This window comes from Carettochelys insculpta, chromosome 3, assembly GCF_033958435.1.
Source record: "Carettochelys insculpta isolate YL-2023 chromosome 3, ASM3395843v1, whole genome shotgun sequence".
Classification (NCBI taxonomy): domain Eukaryota; kingdom Metazoa; phylum Chordata; order Testudines; family Carettochelyidae; genus Carettochelys; species Carettochelys insculpta.
This window is the reverse complement of record NC_134139.1, coordinates 4,676,314-4,697,555: the sequence shown is the minus strand read 5'-3', so window position 1 is coordinate 4,697,555 and position 21,242 is coordinate 4,676,314. Positions and strand designations below refer to the sequence as shown.

Below are 21,242 nucleotides of genomic sequence, written 5' to 3'. Positions count from 1 at the left end.
GGTGCAAGTCTGCCTTAATCACCTATGTTAAATAGTAACAGAGAGGAAGCCGTGCTAGTCTATACACTATCAAAACAAAAAGCAGTCAAGTAGCACTTTAAAGACCAGCAAAATAGTTTATTAGGTGAGCTTTCGTGGGACAGACCCCCTTCTTCAGACCATAGCCAGACCAGAACAGACTCTGGGTCTGTTCTGGTCTGGCTATGGTCTGAAGAAGGGGGTCTGTCCCACGAAAGCTCACCTAATAAACTATTTTGCTAATCTTTAAAGTGCTACTTGACTGCTTTTTGTTTTAATCACCTATGTACTTCACTCACAGGAGAGTGTTCTGGATTAATGTAAATGGTATGGTGATCTTGAAATAAATTCAAATGTTATTAGAGACTCTTATGTCACATGAGGCTAAATTGTGACTGGCACTTTGTGTGGGCTTTTGACACCTAATAGATAGGGTGCTGCCTAGTTGTGATGCACTGAAACTTGCCTCCATTCTGTATACAGCTCTGTTCAGGGCTTCTGAATGACTCTGTCCTAAATAAAGCTGGTTACAGCAATCGGATCTGGATATAGCAAATGCTGGCTCATGAGGCAAGGTCCACATGTCAGCCAGGTAGTAGTCCTTCTGCTAGTTGCAGATGGAGCGATTGTAGAGGGAGGAATGATTACTAGCTGTTTGTGCTTTCTGGGAGTAGAAACTATATCCTGTGACTTTATTTATAGTATATCCTGATTACTTCCATTGAATTTGAGCAGCTACTTTGCAGCCTGTAGATTGAAATGCCGCTTTTGATACACAAAACTAATTATTTTACAAATACTATATTTTTTGCAAAAATTTGGGTACTTACAGGGCTAAATTTGCAACCTATCATCTTCACAAGAAATAACTTGGACTTCTCTATTTATTGGAAGCTCTTTTGCACCATACTAACTTTTGGTAATGTATATGCTTTTAAAATAGCATTGAGGTTATAACAATTTATGGCCAGAACAATCAAAAAGTTTAGTGTGTGTCCTCAACTCCTGACACTGGTCTTTTGTAAAAATCTGGCTTAAAAGCATTGTCATTCTCTTATGCGAACATGAAGTATAATGTATATGTAACACAGTGCACTGATCAGAAACTTTTCCGATAACTGATTGTAACAGGATACCTTTTGAATTTTTTTATTTTGTTTTTTCTGTCTTTAAAATATGTAATTATTTATTAAACTGCTCATAGAGCTAAATGTTGGCACTTGTAATCTGTCAGGATATTTTTATTTTAAGTTCTTAAAGCTATCTTAGGTTACTAAGAATCTGGGGACTCATTTAAAATGCATGTTTCTAATAGATAGTAAATAATGTCTATAAAATAGCTTTTCCAAAATACATATGGTTTCTAATTTGTCCTAGTGGCTTTGATCTGATTTTCTAGGTCATGCTCTAAATACTGACTTGAAAAATAACAGCTTGCGTGGGGGGGCTTTTAAAAAAGTTAAATTATTTCCTGTCCCATTGCATACCCTCCCCACGTGGTTTCCAAGCCCTCTCCCCAACAATACAACAGTGATAGAACAATTTATTGCTACAGTTTAACCAAGTTTTTCTTGATCAATAAACCTGATACTAAAAGTCTGTAATGGAAAGAGTGACACAATCTGGGCACCAGATAGCAAGGTTCAGATAAGTGACAGAGGACACTGATAAAATGCCTGAGCATACAGCTTAGCACTTTCCACGTAGTTATGCTCATTAAGTTTGTTGCAAGGTCACCGAGGACTGCTATTATGTGATTTCTCTATAGGAAGGTGATTCAAGGTAGATCTAGATGAGGGGTCAGCAACCTTTCCGAGGCGCAGTGCTGAAATTAGACCTTTTGATCTCTACATACAGTCTGAGTGTTGGTAATACTTTCTAAAGTCTCTAATAATCCTACTTAGAACAGCTTCATTAATAAATACATTAAAATGCAGAGCTTTACTGTTTTTAGGCGGTGGTTGGTAGCATTAGCTGGTCTTTGGTTAATCCACAGGTGGCATGGCTTCGAGCAAACTCCTGGCAGCATGGGGGAAGAGGGATGGGGCTGAGCTCCTGCCTCGCATGCTTGTGAAAATCATCTCGTGACCCCTGATCTAGATAGTAGCTGGGGTAACAAATTTTGTCGTATTTCAATAATGTAGATTAGGGATAATACATCTAGAGACTAACACAGCAAGATACCAAGGAAAAGAATTGTTAGGAACTTCCTTTTCTAGAGCAACTCCTGCCAAGGAGAACAGAATCGCTTGAGCAAACAACCAGGATGCTGTTTACTTTTGTGGCTGGCTATAAATAGGAACGTTGCTGATAAAGTATAATTTTACTACTACCCACTTTACCCTTCATATATACACATATATAAAAAAATGTAAACTTGCTTGGAGTCTACAAGCAGAGCTTCCTACAAGAGAATCTACATAGGAGTAAGAGTAAATGGGTTTTTGTCATTTTCTACCCTTTAAACGAAGAGTAATTGGGATTTTAAAAGGGGCTTAAGAGCTGTGAGTACTGTCCTAAGAGGTGTCAAATAGTGAAGTAGCGTTCTATACTGGCATTTCTGATTTTGAATATATAGTTACCTATTATTACGTTAGTCTTTTGGAACTTGTGTTGGTTTATGAAGTGCAGTATTTTATAAATGATGTACTTTCAAAGTTTAATAATTACCAAAGCTCTTCAGTTAAAGAAACATTGAAAGCCAAACTCAGAGGGATGGGTATTTAAATAAAACTACAAAAATATCAATTGTTTTCTTCTTCAGGGGAAGATTTTGCTGTTGTGCAGCAGGAAATCATTATGATGAAAGACTGTAAGCATCCAAACATTGTTGCTTATTTTGGCAGCTATCTCAGGTACAATTTTTTGTTTCTCTTGCTCATTTAAAAATGCCATAGTGCTGCCTTTCTGGAAAGCAATCATCCATAGCAAAACTTAGCAAAACATACTTTTATAGCCACTATTACACTGCCATGTCTTCTGTATTTCCTTTAACAACTGTACTGATTTCTATTTCTTTATAAATAGACTTTTTCTACTTATATTTCTCTAGAAATAGACCTTTTCATACTTACTGGATCCTTCAGAGACTTCACAGTTCAGTGTAGATGACATTTAACCACATCCTTGAAAGTGAATTGAGATTTCACAAACTTTGTATTGGGACAACACTGAATAAGTCCAGTAAGCGAATGCTGCATGTAAAGAGAATGAGAAGTTTTACTAGATAGATTTTTCTCTTAATGTACTAGCAATCTTTAAAATGTGTCTTTGTAGTTTGGACATAATTACATCTGCACGTGATGTTTACGTGCATTAACTAGACTGTGCATTAAAATTTTTTGGCTATTTGATCATAGAAAATTATGAGGAAAGCCTGAGGAGATGGTAATTCTCTTGCATTTGGAAAAGTAGTTCTAAAATAAGTATAACTCAGAGACATTATTGTGGTACACAGGAGAAATGAAACTAAAAAATTCTGAAGGCCAATAATGTTGTATTTTGGGGTTGTCTTTGATATCTGAAGATGCTTATGTCAGTTCTGTATTTTATTGCCCTGTTCTTTGACAGCATAGTTGTAGCATATTTAGAGGTCTTAACTCTGTCTTGTAATAAATTTGTATTGCTGAATGTACTATATGTATTAAATTGCTTGTCCAGTTTGGTTCTGTATGAGGTAGGGATGTTAACCTCACCTAACCAGATGAGTTTTACCGGTTATGGCTAACTGATGGGGGCTGGAGCAGCCCGCCATGGAATTTGGCTGCGTCAGCCATGTGGGGCCTTCCATGGGCAGGGGGCACTCCAGTATGGCCAGAGCAGCCCCTGTGCTTGTCAGACCTGGCAGTGCTGCAGGCGGGGTGCACCAGTCCAGCTGGAGCAGCCCCCATATGCACGGGGAGCACATGAGACAAGCCTCTTCCACTCCACCCCCTGCCCAGCTGTTCCCCTCCCCTTTAATCAGTTCACTAATTAAATGGGATTTTACATCCTTAGTATGAAGTATATTTGTGACCAACTAGCCATTAGCAGTCAGGATTATTGCTATAAGCCATTAATAATATGGTACAGGAAAAAAGTAGCAGACAGCTAGCCGTGCTCGTCTATATAATATCAAAACAAAAAAAGCAGTCCAGTAGCACTTTAAAGACTAACAAAATAACTTATTAGGTGATGAGCTTTCGTGGGACAGACCCACTTCTTCAGACCATAGCCATACCAGAACAGACTCAATATTTAAGGCACAGAGACCCAAAAATAGTATTCAAGGTTGACAAATCAGAAAAATAGAAAGCAGAGGAGCAGAAGGGCGGGGGGAATCCAGAATTAGATAAAGCAAAGTATGTCAAAGAGCCCCTGTAATGAGCTAGAAAGTTGCCATCCCGGCTCAAACCATGTGTTGATGTGTCAAATTTGAATATAAAAGAGAGTTTACAGGAAAAAAGGTTCAATTACTATACCAGTATCCAGAAAGCTAAATAGTCATCATTGTTACATTCCCCTTATGCACATGTGCTCCCAAAAGTTACACATCACAGCTGGTAGTGTTTATAGGAGGATTTCCTAAATTGTGCATCTCTTTACAAGTCAGCAAAAGCCAACTCATCAGCTTGTCCCAATTCTTTATTTGTGGTGTTGCTTTCCTTGTGGTTTTTTAGATACTAGCATTGAACTGTGAGAATTACTCGCTACACCTGTTATGCTATAATAATTGTGTCCTGAACCTTAAAGCTTTCCCATCTACTTAAGGTGAAGCTTTCTTCTGCTAATGCAAGGTCTTACGAAATACTTTGCGTAAGTGAACAGACTTATGATAAAGGTATCAGCTGATTGAGGCTATATAAGTGCTATAATATTTGTGCTTATTGCTGTTTATGGTTAATGCATACTAATATATAAAATATATTTGATAATATATACTGTTAATATGCCATAGGCAGTAGTCAACATATAACAAACTCAACATAGTCAACATATTCAATTGGTGTCTCATTTTCACCTGCTTTTTGTTTCCTCTTGAGTAGATTCTTGGGTGAGAGATTGAGGCCCAATGAGTTTTTCCGTACAGGAAAGAGTGAGGTAGTGAGAGAGAGTGACAGAAACCAGAGTGGCTGGGCACTCACCTGAGTCGTGGGCAATAGACTGAAGTCCCTATTCCAAACGGGGAAGGGCAGGAACATCACCCACCTTACAAATAAATATTGTCTATTCTGAAATGGAATTATATGTGCATGTCTGTGCCACTCATAGTTCTTCACAATTTTTGTTTTTTTCTTTTTTTAAATCTGCTTGAGTTCTCATGCAGAACAAGTCAAATGTTGAAACTTAGAAATTTATCACAGAACAGAATTTTTATTTTCTAGCCAGCTCTGGTTTGTACTCCTGTTGTATCTTAAATTTATTCAGACTTGCATTTGAATGCAGTATTTTAGTCTTGTGTTGTTATAGGAAAGTGCTCTGACCACAGGCACACCCTTTGTTGCTGGGTGGAGCGCACAAACTTGTTCGTTACCTAGTATCCGCTCAGATGGTGTTCCTGTCCTGCAGCTGTTTTCCTGCTCTCATGACTGGCTCTCTAGCTGAGTAAAGTCCATCTGCTTCCAGGGTGATGGTGTCTCAGTTGACGCTGGTCAGCAATATGGTATGCTCCTCTTCTGTCCTATTCTTCTGCCAGAATAGTAGATCCAGGACTTCTCCCTGGAGTTTTTTCACTACAAGCAAAAGAAAAAGAAGTTTCAGCCTCTTCCTTGTGTTTGACTGTTTAATCTATCCTGTGGCCTCCCCACCTCTCCCTTTTGCAGAAGTCTGTCAGGGGTTACCTCCATGAAGTTTTGTCCGTAAGCTGGATCCTCCATTCCAGTGTGCTGCACCCTGGAATGGCTATCTGTCAGTTGGCCTTTTCTGGGGCCCACTTCAGGAGTCTACTTCATGTCAGCTGCCCTCTCTCATCAGGGTACATAGGTCCTCCTAAACCACCTCTCCTTTTTTACTACCGAGAGAGACCCTGCAGCTTGCTTCGCAGAGATGTGGAATTCTTCCCATTATAGGTATAATCTAACTGTTGCCCTGTCCGATAGGGTTCAGTGTTTAGACTGCATGTTTATATATTTTCTTTTGGTAACCGCTCTGCCTTTTGGCTATCCCTTACAAACAGAACATTTATCATTTGTAGGCAGTAAAACTTGTTTGCCAGTGAGTTTGCCTGAAGCATTTGATAAATTTGCTCAGGGATTGATTTTACAGAGGCTGGTGTATGTCCACTTTGCACTGAAGTGGTGAACCAATTAATAAGATAGAGGGTAAATTCCTGAGGTATGCTACTGGGAGTTAGTGGGGTGGGGGCTGGGAAAGGAATCCATCTGGTGCCTTACTCCTAGACATTCATGAATGGCTCTGAGAGCATTCATGGAATTTGGCAGCTGGGTGTTGGGGTCCACATGTAGTTATATTGAGTGATAACAGCACCTGGAGGGGCTTGCTGCTTGTAAGTAGCAAGGCATTGTTACAGAGAGGTAATCGTGTTAGTCTGTATTATCGAGGATGCGAGTGACGTATGAATAAATTTGAATATTTGATTAGGTCAAGTCAATCACACCGGAGCAATGGACTGGACTAAAACTGAGTCCTTACCAATGCTCCCAGGATTTTACCCCGCGACCCTGCTCGCCGTCTACGGTGGGTCTAATCACAACGGGGTTTCAGGGTGTGTGAACTGCGCTGCTGCGGTGTGTTTACCCAAGGAAGAAAATACAAACAAGATGTCAGGTTCAAACAGGGAGACGGTTTATTTTATAACTCAAAAGTATGAATTTTGGTAAGCTAAGTTGCACAAAATATGTAAGCCCTTGTTTTTGTGGAATAGGCACAGGATTTGAATACTATGGCTTGTAGCCTTAAACAATAGGTAACTGCTGTAACAGCACTACTATCTAATCCCTCAGCTACTTACTGTGCTTCCGGGACGGACCGTGCAGCCTTCGATGCGTGCTGTAAAATGGAAAGATTAACTTCAGAGCTGAGTTATATTTATTTATTTATTCCTGGATCTTCCTGAGGTTCACCAGGTCGCTCAACCCTTGGCCGACTACCGCGGGGAGCAGATCTTATAAGAATAAGAATTTGCCTGCACTAAGCTAGGTCAATTCTCTAGTTAAATGGGTTGCCCTGCTGGCCAAGCAGGGGAGAGCCCAGTATATGCGGGGTTTCCTACTGAGAGGTTTTCCCCTTAGTTAAGTGGAGGGGTTTTCCTAGTTAAAGGTTATCCCCTCAAAAAATGGTACTGCCTATTTTGACCACCTTGTTATGGTAGCCCTTTATTGCAGACCTTCATTACCCTTAAAGGGTTACTAAGAATACCAGGGTTTTCCCTTTATTGGGTTATCCCTGACCGCTCTACCCTCCTAAATAGCGGGGAGCTTATAGCTCTGGATTATAGTAACAACGCAGTTTACCTAACTACCCTCCTGTGTGCATGCAATAGTTTTAAGCTAAACCAATAGCATTGGCCTCCTGTGCCTTTACAGAAGGACAAGGAATACAAAATATAAGGCGCTGATCATGGACTTGGGGAAGTCCTAATCCACCCTCTATTACAAAGCTATATGAAAACATTAACTGCTTACCCAATTATTTAACCCTAAACCCAGACCATGAATACCTCCTTATTCCTGCTCTGTGATCCAGGCGCTGGGCCTGTAGTTCTCTTCGAGCTAGGAAGTTATGACCCTCACGGCGCGCTTGTACGGCAGCCGCGTCAGGTCAGATAGTAAAGGAGGGAGAAAAAGAGAGCCAGGAGGAAAAACCAGCTTGGTTAACAAAAACCTCTTGTGCTTTTAGGAACGACCGTGATATTTCAGACACCGGCCTGAGCTAAGGTCGGTGACTGGAAGGGCAGGGTCGCTGCTGCGGTTTCCCCGTGCAGGGCACCGTTGTTTGGGCGGTGCGGTCTGCCAGGCAAACCCTCCGGATAAAAGAACCGGAGCCTTACTAGTGATTTAGCTCTATGGAGACTGGAGCTCTTCTGTTCTTCGACGGCCCACGGCGGCTAGAGAGCGATGACTGACACGCAGGTCAGCTTCGGCTCTTCTGCCAGCGATGTTCAGCTACAGGCTCAGTCCAGCTCTTAGCTCAGTCCTTCTGTAGTCTTCTTTCTTCTTCTGCTCTCCTCCGAGGTCTGGTCCAGAATGCCCCAAGCAGGGCTGCTCTCCTGAATATATGCAGCCTGGGTGGACCTGTTTGACAACCTCTGCCTGCTAGGTCCTCCTCGGTGCCACAATGTATCAAAGGGGCATTTGACTATTACATATGTATGAGGATCCTAAAGTAACCAATCAGTTTGAAACTTTTCAAACCATAACTTCATACATATTCATAGCTCGCCGAATATTAATTACAACTGTCATTTTCTAACTGTCATTCTCCGGTGGCCATTTTGGATTTCTAAAACTCCATTTTAACAGTGAATATGGTTTTTTAATTTATCTAATTTTGATGTGGTTTGTGAGGGAAATATGTCACCACTGCTGGTAAAGCAGATTATAAGTTTGAATGCTTAGCTTAAGAGCTGTTTGGTCAGGATGCAGGGCAACCATACAGACACCACAGCTCATGGACAGGGACGTATAAATCACCTCAGAAGAGGATTTTTCTACATGTATCTTCACAAAACAAAAGAACAGTCCTGTAGCACTTTAAAAACTAACAAAATAATTCATTAGGTGATGAGCTTTCATTCAGCAGACCCGCTTCTTCAGATTTGGAAGTCGTGCTGAAAATGAACTGGCACAATGAATATATCACAGAGGGAGAAACCACCACCAACAAAATAAAATGAAAACTGACAAATCAGGGTGAGAGGCCTGTGCTGTCCTACAGACAACCACCTCACCGCAGGAAGATTCTCACTTGCAGCCACGTGCCATACCACAGAAATACTAATCCTGGAACTTTTCCTTGCAGCAAACCCTGTTGCCAATTTAGCCAACATATTTACTCTGGAGACAATATCACTGGACCAAACCACGTCAGTTACATGATCAGGGGCTCAGATTCCTGTACCTCTACTGATGTTGTATAGGCCATCATGGTCTTGCAGTGCCCTTTTGCTATGTATATTGAACAGACTGGACAGTCACTTCACCAAAAAATGAATGGGCACATTCAAATTCCTAATGTCTGATTTATGCACAAACCTGTCAGTGAGCATTTCAGTGGAGTAGGCCATAGTATTAAAGACCTGAACATCTGCATCCTACAATAGATGTATGCAAATACACCTATCTCAAAGATCTGGAAGGGACCATGACAGGTCAGAGTCCGGTCTCTTGCCCTCATGGCAGGACCTATTGGCATCCCTGATAGATTCTTTTGTTTTTTTTAAGTCTGTTTGCCCCTGATTCCTAAAGGGCCCGCTCAAGGATTGAGCTCACAACCCTGGGTTTCACAGGCCGCTGCTCAACTCACTGAGCTATCCCTGCCCTGCCAAAGAGATTTTAACACCACGTTATGAAGGGAGACATCTGAACTGGAATTTATTCTCAAATTTGACACTTTGTGCCTTTGCCTTAATAGAAATAGCAATTACCTTACGCATTACAAAGACAGCTTCTCCATCTTTGATATTCGTAATGATCTCAGGCATGTCACTTAATAGACACTTGCAGTAAGTAATTTCCTCCCTACACTCCCTAGCTGATTTGTCAGTTTAAATTTAATTTTTTTTTGTGTTCTATCTTTGTTATATATTCTTTGTGCCAGTTCATTTTAGCACTGTTTCCAGATCTGAAGAAGTGGGTCTGCCCCATGAAAGCTCATCACCTAATAAATTATTTTGTTAGTTTTTAAGGTGCTACATGACTACTCTTTTGTTTTTAACAAGGAATTGTGAGGAACAGCTCCGGCTTGTAAGAATTAGGGAGGGCCCGGCGGTTCAGTTGTTCCTGGTTGAACCGCGGGAATCCTGTCACAGTATTTCACCAACTCTATCATATAAACTCTTGGAGCACTGTATTAGTCTTATCATAGAATCACATACAGACCCCTGTGGCTCTCCAGTGTATCTTGTCACCCAAATAATCTGGTGACAAAATGGCTAGTTACACAAAAATCACACACTATTCAGGTTGCTTCCAGTCCCAAGAGAAAAGTACTGACCACAGATCAATTGGTAGATCTTACACCAACTGCAATGCCTATAGTCAATCCTGTAGACAGTTTATTAATTAGGGGGGAAAAAACCCGTCGTCTTCAGCCTATAAATAAAGCGACTGTATTTACACAAAGGGCTGTTGTGTATGATTCATAAAGATAACAGAGATGTAGTAATTTATCAATTCAAATATCTTTCCGGACGGACCTGGGAGACTCCTGGGGATTGCTGCCTTAGTTTATTGTCTCTGGCCCTGTGAGAATACAAACAGCAAAGGGATGACAAATTTTCTTGTAATCCTGTTTTATCTTTTACATTTGGATTTCTGGTCTATGACAGGAGCTGCCCGGCATATAGTATTTACAAAGTGTGGTAGGACCATTCACCAGCCCTTTGCATTGCAGTGTTTCTTAATGACTGTTTAACCTTGATAGATCTCTGCTTAATGGACAGTGGAAGGAGAGGGCTTTGATTCCTGAGCTTGGATTCACAAGTTCATAGCAAACATTTTTAGAATTATAAAGCAAAACTTGCCTACAAGGTTGTACTTCCTTAAAACCAGCATCGTCTGATCTGGCAACATCCCTCGTCTGGCAGGACTGGGGCTGTTCCTGGACCAGAGAGCTGGGACAGTAGGGCAAGAGGAGCTGGCCTCCCAGCTGCCCCAGCAGACCTGCCCAGGGGTTGGAGCTGGGTCTTGGGTCTGGGCCAACTCCAGACAGAGCTGGAGAGCTGGAGAACTGCGGCTGGAGGGCAGCTGGGGGTGGGGCATTAACCTCCTCCTGTGGCCTGCCCTTGTTGGGGACCACTGTGATCCCAAGGGTGCAGTACCAGGGACTTGCAACCTGTACTACTTCATAGCGTGGCATACAGACATTACAAGTGAGATTAAATGCATGCAGCAGTTTACAAGTATTTTATAGTCTAAATATTAAACACATTCTAATAAGAGTAATAGCATTAAGGGGAGCTGGTTATGTTTCCAGATGTGAGTTTGTTAGTTCTTCGCCATAGCGAGGCAGGCCTTAGCTAGAATTGGCATTGGCTTGCCAGCATCTTAGTAACTAATTCTGTTTGGTGTAGTGAAAACACTTATTAATTCTTTATTTGTACTCTTTAAGGGATGAGCCCACTCAGTTACCCCTGGGGGCCCTACTGTGTTAGAGCTGGTTGAATCAGAATTTTATAGCCTGTTATTTTTCTTTGATTCATCTGAGTGATTCAGCTTTATTGATAAGGAAGGAATGTTTCTCTGCTTTTTAACTTTTGGTTTACTGAAGATATGTATTCTTTTTTTCTTCCATTTCTCATAGTATTATGATGGGTGTTTACATTGCTTTGTGTTTCTTCAGTGCACCGTATTAGACTTGTATTTTCCACAAAAATATTTTCATTAATTTAAGTAAAGTTGTCTGAGTAGGAGAAAAATTAAAAAATGAATCTCTATTTTTAGTGTTCAAATTTTCTTTAGTATCTTCTGTAAAGTATGCCTTTGAGAGGACTAGCTGATCATTCCTTTCCTCTATTTTTGGAGCGTGAAAACCATGGGGTGGAGATTAGTTGTTATCTGCCATTCAGATCAAGCGATTGGTAGTAAGTGTTTGCATTCTCTCCACTGTTACAAAATAAATGTAGGGATCTGCAAAAGCAGCAAGGGGTCCTGTGGCACCTTATAGACTAACGGAAATGTATGCGCATAAGCTTTTGTGGGCAAAGGCTGACTTCATCAGATGCAGGTGCACCTGCATCTGATGAAGTGGGCCTTTGCCCACAAAAGCTTATGCTCATACATTTCCGTTAGTCTATAAAATAAATGTAGTAGTAGTAATAAATAAAAGGCAGCAAATTAGTCAGTGAGCAGGGAATTAAATTTTTTTTGTAGTTGATTTAGGCATTTTAAAGCACACATATGCTTCATCCTTATTCACATTGATGCAAAAAATTGGACATTTGTTTAAAGTGGGTATTCTGAGTAGCATACTAGAACAGATACTGTCTGTTTTTCGTATGTACTTGCATAATGTGTGGGCTTATTATGGTCTGTTGCTTAATGTTTAAGACTTCTGAGTTATCTTTAGTAGGCCAGGTTGTAAATATTGAAAGCTAATGAATGTTTTCACTTTTTAGGCGAGATAAATTATGGATCTGCATGGAGTTTTGTGGAGGTGGTTCTCTACAGGACATTTATCACGGTAAGCCACTGCTGTATGTCTGTGAAAGTTTAAATATAACTTACAGAGAGGTAGCCGTGTTAGTCTGTATCCTAACAAAAAAGCAGTCGTGTAGCACTTTAAAGACTAACAAAATAATTTATTAAGTGATGAGCTTGTGTGGGGCTGACCCACTTTTTCTGATCTGGAGGTAGGCACTATGGCCGCGTCTACACAGCCCCCCTCCCTTCTGGAAGGGGCATGGTAATGAGCAAAGGGGAATATTCAAATGAGGCATGGTTTTAAATAGCTCATGCCTCATTTGCATAGTTCTGCAAGATTTCGCTTTTGGAAGAGCCCCTTCTGGAAGCTACAGTGTCATGTAGGTGGGGTCCTTCTGGAAGGAACCCTGTAAGGGGGCTTTCAGAAGGGGGGCGGTTCCTTCTGGAAGGGCCCTGTCTATGTGACTATGTAGCTTCCAGAAGGGGCTCTTCTGAAAGTGAAATCTGGTGGGACTATGCAAATGGGGCATGAGATATTTAAATCTGTGCCTCATTTCAATATTCCCCTTTGCTCATTACCATGCTACTTCTGGAAGGGAGGGGGCTGTGTAGACATGGCCTATGTGTACAGAGAATGTATTTTGAAATAGCTGATTGCTGTATTGAAATGCATTTTGTGCGTAGCAGTATTATTTTGAAATAGCTGTTCCAGAATAGCTAAATTCAGAATAAGGCTGCTGTGTAGCCATACCCCTCAGAGCATAGGCTTCAGCCCAAATCCGGCCACCTGCAACCTGGAGATCTGGAGAAATGGGTCTGTCTCATGAAGGCTCCTCATCTAAGAAATTATTTTGTTAGTCTTTAAAGTGCTGCATGATTGCCGTTTTGTTTTGTTAAATATAACTTGTTAGACCAATTTAGTCATCCTATTTACAGGGTTAAAAATGAAGTTTTTAAAAATGATCAGCATTGTTTACTGTGTCTTAGGCTCTGATATATATGAAAAGCCATTTAATGGCAGTTTTAACTTGTTTAAGGACAAGTAATATTTTATTTAGTAGAAGAAAACATTTGCAAGAACAAACAAAATTTTGAGAGAAATTGAAATAACTGGTGTGTTTTTTATACTAGATAATATTTTCATGTCTTAGCCATAAGGCCAAGAAGCAAACTACAGTATTTGTAATGTAAAAGATAAAATGAAGAACATGTCTTCCGCTCATGCAGTTTTAGTATATATCTCCTTCCACATTCTTATACGTGTGGTTTTACCTTCTTACACACTATTATTTGTAGATAGCTGATGTATTGGACCTAGTGTCATAAATAGAGTTTCTCGAATAGATACGTATATTGTCATGTATAGGGGCCTACCAAATTCGCAGCTCTGAAAAATGTCATGGTCCATGAAATCTGGTCTTTCATGTACTTTCCCCTGATATTGTACAGATTTCATGGGGGAGACCAGTGTTTCCCAAAACAGGGGTCTTGACTCAAAGGAGTGTTGAGGGGAGGTGTCTCAAGGATGTTGTAGGGGGTTACAGTGTTGCCACCTTACTTTTGCGCTATCTTCAGAGCTGGGTGACAGCTGGGGGCCAGGCACCCAGCTCTGAAAGCAGTGGCGCAGAAGTAAGGGTGGCTATAGTATGCCATCCTTACTTCTGCGCTGTTGCCTTCAGAGTTGGGTCAGCTGTAACATTGTGTGCAGATGCAACATAGTGAAATTAGTGCAATCTGTTAAATTTACAATTTTAAATATCCTGTGATCGTGAAATTGGCCAAAGTGGACCATGAATTTTGTATGACCCTGTTAATGGGTATTTTGAGAAACCTGTGTACTATGGAACTGAAATCCATTGATGTTATCTCTCAGGGTACATCAGTATTGCAACAAAAAACAGAGGCACCAAGTCTCAGAGCCCAGGTCAAATGATTGACTCACTGATCTCATGCTGCCGGGCTAAAAATTGTGTTTGTTTAGATTTGGGCTGAAGCCTAGGCTCCAGGGGGTATGGCTGCACAGCAGCCTTATTTTGAATTTAGCTATTCTGTAATAGGTATTTCAGAGTAACACTGCTACACACAAAAATGCATTTCAATATCAATTAGATAGTTCAAAATACATTGTCTGCACACAGTGCCTATTTTGAAATAGGCACTATTTCCCTTTCTTAACAGTGCCTATTTCAAAATAAGCGCTATTCTTCATAGAATGAGGATTACCAATTGCAAAATAATTCAACTGCTATTCCAAAATAATTTAGAAATAGCAGTTGCCTTGTGTAAATGCAAGGATAGTTATTTTGAAATATTAGCTGTTTGTTAACTATGCTGTGTAGACATAACCCTGAGGGCTTATGGCTACACTGGAACTAAATACTTCCAGTTGCTTGTATCAGCTGACTTGATCTTGCAGGACTCAGGCTAAGGGTCTTTTTTATTGCAGTGTAGATGCTTGGGCAAGGATGGGAATCCTGGTTCTGAGACCTAACAAGAAGGTAGAGTCCCAGAGCCTGAAGCCCAACATTTTACATTGTAGTTGAACAGTCCTTTGGCTAGAGTCCTGTAAGTGTTTAACTACAGTGTAGACATAGAATTTAATGGTTGAGGACTGAGGTCTGATTGGGTGGGGGCACAGTTTGGAAATTAGTTAAATGACTTAGAGTCCTTCTACTACAAAAAGCAGGGTTGAAGCCAAATACTATAGGACATCTGTTCATCTACTTATGCGAAATAAGCGTATTTTCTTCTACATCACAGAAACTGTCATTGCAACTGGCACTCTTACCAATGTTAGCAGAAATGCCAGCCTCTCAGTTGGCCACTCATCTAACTTCTTGGGCCATTGTCATGATCTCAATATGTAATATTGTTGTTTACTTTGATTGATGTTGTGAGATCAATTTGAAGAAGTATGTATGCTCAGTATTGTGTGGATAAATCAGAAATCAAAGAATTATTGATAGCCTAAGTTGGGTTAATATACATGTGCTGTAATGAAAGTCCCTAACTAGCAAGTTAAAGACAGACTTTCAAAATGATGAGTTATAGGGAGAGCTCTTCCAAATTCACGGTTCATTTTGATTAATTTCATTGCCATAAGATTTTAAAAATAATGTCATTATTTTATTGAAATCTGAAATTTTAGTTCTGTAACTGTAGGTGTCCTGACCCAAAATGGAAGTAAGGGGAGGGGGCAAGGTTGCTGTGTGTTTGGGGGTGGGAGAGGCGATTAGCAGTACTGCTACCATTAGTTCTGCACTGCTGCAGGTGGTGGTGCTACCTTCAGAGCTGGGCAGCTGGAGAATTATGGCTGCTGGCTGAGAGCCCAGCTCTGAAGGCAGACTACTCCGAGCAACAGCACAAATGTTAAGGATGGCATAGTATGGTATTGTCACCCTTCCGCAGAGCTGGGCCTTCAGTCACCAGCAGCCACTGTCTGGCTGCTCAGAATAGAAGGCAGCAGCGCAGATGTAAGGGTGGCATGGTATGATACTCCTACCCTTGCTTTTGTGCTGATGCTGGTGGGGGCACTGGGCCACAGGTCTCTGAAGGCAACACAGAGGCACGGGTAGCAATACATTGACATCTTCTCTTGTCTCCCCCACCTCCCAACATAATTTTGTGACTACCATGAAGCTCCAATTTGAGAAATGCTGGTCTACTGTAGGTAGTCTGTATAGTATAGGGCAGGGCTTGGCAGCCAAAATAGCAAGAACAGCCATTTTTTCCAGTTTGGTTTAAAAAAAAAAAACTCAGTTCAGGATCTGCAATGCATGTGAATACGAGGCAGCCCTTAATAACATCAAACCATACTCTTTATAATCCCTGTTTTAAAAGCAGTGCACATACAATTATTTGTAATGTGATACATGTTTACTGAGGACGTTCAGACTTTTTACATATTCTGTTTCCTCATACTTTGTACCACTGTTTTCCTGATTTTTTTCACTCCCAAATTTCCATCCTCTCTGGAGGACACTAGGGAAAGTTACACAATATTTTGAGATTACATATTATTTTCTATTTATATATGAGTTGTTCATTTTCTGGGCTTTTAGATGTTCGCTGTTTGTTAAAAATAATCAGAAGGATTTTTTTTCTTTGCAATTGTGGTGTCAAGAGCCACAAAGAAGTCTTTAAAGAGCCGCATGCGGCTATGGAACCGCAGGTTGCAGACCCCTGGTATTGGGTAAAAGTACACAAAAGACCAGATTTCACAGGCATGGATGAGATTTCACTGTGTGACATTTTTATGGCTATGAATTTAGTAGGGCCCTTATTAATTCTTAAGAAAAATTTGTGATTTCTTGGATGTCCAGATTTATCTAAGTCCAGAGCTCCATGCTTCCAAAGTGTAACTACTGTTTTTTTTCAAGATCCTCAGGAGAGCAAAGACCAATTTAGATTTTTTTTGTCAAGTTTCATATTACAAGATGGTGTTTTGTGTTAAGGCTGGGATTTTCAAAGGAGTCTAGGGGAGTTAAGCACACAGCTCCTGTTGGATTTTGGTGGGATGTTAGCACTCAACTCTTAATTTACTTTGGGAAATCTCAGTCTTCATCCATATTTCTTCTTTGAAGGGTAGCTGTGTTAGTCTTCAGCTGCACCAAAAACAAGTAGTCCTGTAACACCTTAAAGGCTAACAGTTTTATTAGGTAATGAGCATTCCCCAATAAATAATATTGTTAGTCTTTAAGGTACTACAGGACTGCTTGTCCCATATTTCTTCTAGTGACAGAGAGGTAGCTGTGTCAGTCTGTACTCCAAAACAAAGCAGCAGAAGCGTAGCACTTTAAAGGCTAACAAAATGATTTATTTGGTGATGAGCTTTCTGTCTCTCAAAAGGTCATCACCAATTAAATCATTTTGTTAGTCTTTAAAGTGTTACATTTTTGCTGCCATATTTCTTCTGTTTACTTTGCCAAATTGGAAGAGTTTGCGAAGAGGGCTGCTGTTTCTTTACAGGATAATTTAGTTTCAGGGTAAAAATGGTACACCTGGAACAACAGAAGATAAACTAGTTCTTTGGCATATTGTCTGCTGAATTTATGTAGAGCACTGAAATACAACACCAGGAAAAAAATATTTTCTTTCTTGCAGTGACTGGACCACTTTCTGAACAGCAGATTGCGTATGTTTGTAGAGAAACACTACAGGTAACTAACATTCTAATTTGATCCCAAATGTTAGTCTTACAGGGAAAAATAAAATGACCTAAAACATCTTGTCATCTGGAAGAATCATGTTGCATACCCTAGCAATTATTCTAGCTTTTGCTGAAGAGAATTGACTTAACTTGACTTAAACCCTTGTAATCTGGGTAGATCATAGGTCATCTAAAAGTCTCCTCCACTTCACTCTGTCATGGTACAAAACTTCTAGCTGACCCCAGAAGTACCCCAGTTGTTATCCTTCAATTTCAGTAGGTCTTTTCCACATTGTCGAAGGTCTTCCTCTTGCCTTTTCCTTGTGGGTTCCGTTTGAGAGCTTGATTGGCTCTGCTGGATACTGATTTTTCTGAGTGTGTGGCCTAGCCATCCACACTTTCTTCTGTTGATTTGAATGTCAAATGATTCTCCTCCTGTTCTGTTCCAAAGCTCCTCATTTGTAACCAAGTCTTGCCATTTAAAGCAAAGTATGTGCCTCAGGTATCCATTTATGAGTGATGATCCTGTATAATAGCCTTCACAGAATGTAGAGTTTTGTCCTCTGATCCATGTTATCACAAAGATTTCAAAAAAGGAAGTTAATATCTTCCATCTTTCCCATTGTCATGAAATTGACAGCAAAAGGTTGAAGACTAGTGGAAACAACTACATATACTTTGTCTGTGTGTGCATAATTACATTAAATAAAATATTTGATTTTTACCATAGATTAGTAGAGAACTTGAAAGCTCAGTTTTGGATATGTAAATAAGTTATAGGTCTTTTCTTATGAAATAAATATAATCATATTTTAGTTACTTACAGGATACATATATCTTTGTTTGGAAAACACCAAGCTATAATATTTGGTCTCTTGCCTTTTTGTTTGGGAAAACTTTGATACCATTTTATCCTTCTAGTCTGAGAGTCTTGGGCTCTCGCTCAAATGAGGGATTTCTTTGGCTATAATAGGGTGAAATTTTTGGAGCTATTTCATTTTTAGTTATTTGAGAAGGTGACGTCATTTAGTATGTGTATGTTTAGGAAAAATAATGAAATACCTCCTATACATTCTCTTAATATTATATGAATTACTGTTTTTGTAGGTTGACACTATCACTTGATTCATGTATGATATCAAAACCTGCAATATTTTGAACAAATATAACATTCATAGATTCTAACGTGTTTAAAATAGGCAAAATTTATAGTCCAGCCATCCTCATCAATCAAGACTGAGGAAGATACATCTTGTATCATTCTGTAAAGGTCTTTTTAATCTTAGTCCAAGGCTTCCCAAAGCAAGGTGGGAAATCCTGGTCCTATTGAAGCTGATAGGACTTTTGAGGTGCCTAAATATGGAGTTTGTCTTGGACATCTGGTTTCTAAAGTCTTGGCCTTGAGTTCTTTCATATCAGTAGTGGGAATGAGTAAATTCTTTGCCCAGTCCTGCCAGCCTCCTTGAGAGATTAAAGAAAAAAAAATCTATTTGTCCCAGACCCCTAAATGGCCCCCTCAAGGACTGAGCTAATAACCCTGGGTTTGGCAGGCCAGTGCTCAAACCACAGAGCTACCCACCCCTGACCCTAATAGACCAGAGTGGAGCTCCTGCACTGTGCACAAAAAATTATATATTTATGCACAGTTCAGGAGGTTAATTGAAGATCAGTAACTAAGCTACTGATACATATAAAAAGATAAAGCAATGATAAAACCTTTAGAAATAGCTAAGTGTTGGACAACAGAGATGGCTCTCTACCTGCCCAGAAGGACAATATGGTCACTCTCTGTGTGTTCCTGGTATGGATGAGGTGGTGTTTATATTTAATTACTGATTTTTTTTCCTTGTCCCTATTCATTCTTTGTCCTCTTGCAAAATATGGCACTCTAGATAAGTGCAGTTTGAACATATGATTGTTAAAATGTAGAGCTTGATTCTCATTTCACAGCCAGCCAAATAGTATTTGTTTACTGTAGCAAAGCACTGAATTGTATCCCAAGTTTTATTCTTTTAGTCTAGTAAGTAATTTTCTGGAAAATGAAAAATGTTTCAGAGTAGACGATTTAAATATTTAACTAAAAACCTTGTTCTTATACTGCAGGGCTTATATTATCTCCATAGTAAAGGAAAAATGCACAGAGACATAAAGGTAGGTCAATTGTTTTGGGATAAAATTAGAAAAAATATTTCACAATTAGTTGATTATTGAATATCCATTTTATAGAGAAATATTTAAGAACCGCTTCTAACCAACCCTTTTTTATACGAATGCCATTTTTATGAGCCACACGCCATTTCTGTACAAAAGAGGGAAGAAGTTGGATACTTCTGAAGTGTATGGTTGGAGAATAATTCAGACTTTAACATGTAAATCCAACAGAACACTTATTTGGGGATAAATTGTGGCCTTTAGCTACTGTCCTGCATTGGGGAAAATACAGAGACTTGTTGCCTTGGGAGAGCGTTTTCAGTTGTGCTAGAGAAAAGGAGGAGGAGTTAATCTTTAACATGTTTAAGATGCAGCATGGACATTCTTTAGCACCAGCCAGTAGGATGGAGTCATGGCACAGCCAAAGGCAGCTTTTTTGAGTGTAACTTTCAGGGCAGGAGCTGCTGTTTTATCTCGCACTAAAAGGTGATCATGGGTGGCATTCATTCTCCTCCATTGTGTCATCAGATTAGCGTGTAGCTGCAATCATGGTGTTAGCAGTAAATTGAATTAATTCTTACATCATAACTCATAAATATCAAAACCCAAACCCTCTCACATACTGTTTTTTAAATGCTAAATTTTAAACATTTATTGGAAATTTGACGTCAAGTCCTTATGGTATTGGCTGTTAAAATATGCTAGGGATACAAAACTTGTAGGCAGAGTTTTTAATCCTAGGTGTGTTAGTGCATGTGACCTGGTTTTCAAGCATTCTGACTAACTTCCTTTTATCTCAGTTGAATATGTAGGAACTTAGTAATTGTGACAATCAGGTAATTTGTCCATGGAGCTTAACTTTAATGATTTAGATTTGAAATTTTTGGCCATAATATAGTGAAAGGACACTTAAGAAAACAAGGTGTGGATAAATAACTGAATTTTCCTCAACCAGATCTCTGTGCTGTTTAATGGCAAGACTGCGATCAGATTGTAGAGTTGTAATAAGTGCTTTAGTTTGGCCCACATAAAAGCGTATGGATATGTCTACACTGGCCCAAAACAATGGCCATGCAAATAGCCATTTTGAAGTTTACTAATGAAGCACTGAAATACATATTCAGCCCCTCATTAGAATGCTGGCAGCCATGGCACTTTGAATTGATGCGGCTTGCCGCCACGCGGCTCGTCCAGATGGGGGTCTTTTTCAAAAGGACCCCGGCAACTTCGAAATCCCCTTATTCCTGTGTGGTGTTAGGAATAAGGAAATTTCGAAGCTGCCAGGGTCCTTTCATAAAGGACCTTTGTCTGGATGAGCCACGCGATTTCAAAGTGCCACGGCTGCCAGCATTCTAATGAGGCACTGAATATATATTTCAGCTCTTCATTAGTAAACTTATGGCCATTTTGAAGTTTTGGGCTAGTGTAGACACGACCTTTGTGTTAGAAGACCTGAAAATTCAATTGAAGGTAGTTTCAAAATCTAGAACTACTTTTTGTCCCCTGCTCATATTACAGGAATAAAGAGACTGATTCATTGTTTGGGATCTTTCGGTTGGCTTAATTTGGTTATAGATCAGGCCCAGAATGCTTAATGAAATTTAAACAAAAGCTGTGTTAGTATG

General features: G+C 39.9%; 1 protein-coding gene across 4 annotated transcripts in view; it reads left to right on the top strand.

The window, feature by feature from the left end:
* Positions 1 to 21,242, top strand: part of MAP4K3 (mitogen-activated protein kinase kinase kinase kinase 3) — a 163,476-nt gene that overhangs the window by 30,559 nt on the left and 111,675 nt on the right. For all 4 annotated transcript variants that reach the window (XM_074989289.1, XM_074989288.1, XM_074989291.1 and 1 more), the window contains exons 3-6: positions 2,783 to 2,873; positions 12,293 to 12,357; positions 17,421 to 17,476; positions 19,570 to 19,617. In XM_074989289.1, the coding sequence (XP_074845390.1) occupies positions 2,783 to 2,873; positions 12,293 to 12,357; positions 17,421 to 17,476; positions 19,570 to 19,617 (260 nt within the window). The remainder of the gene's footprint in view (positions 1 to 2,782; positions 2,874 to 12,292; positions 12,358 to 17,420; positions 17,477 to 19,569; positions 19,618 to 21,242) is intronic.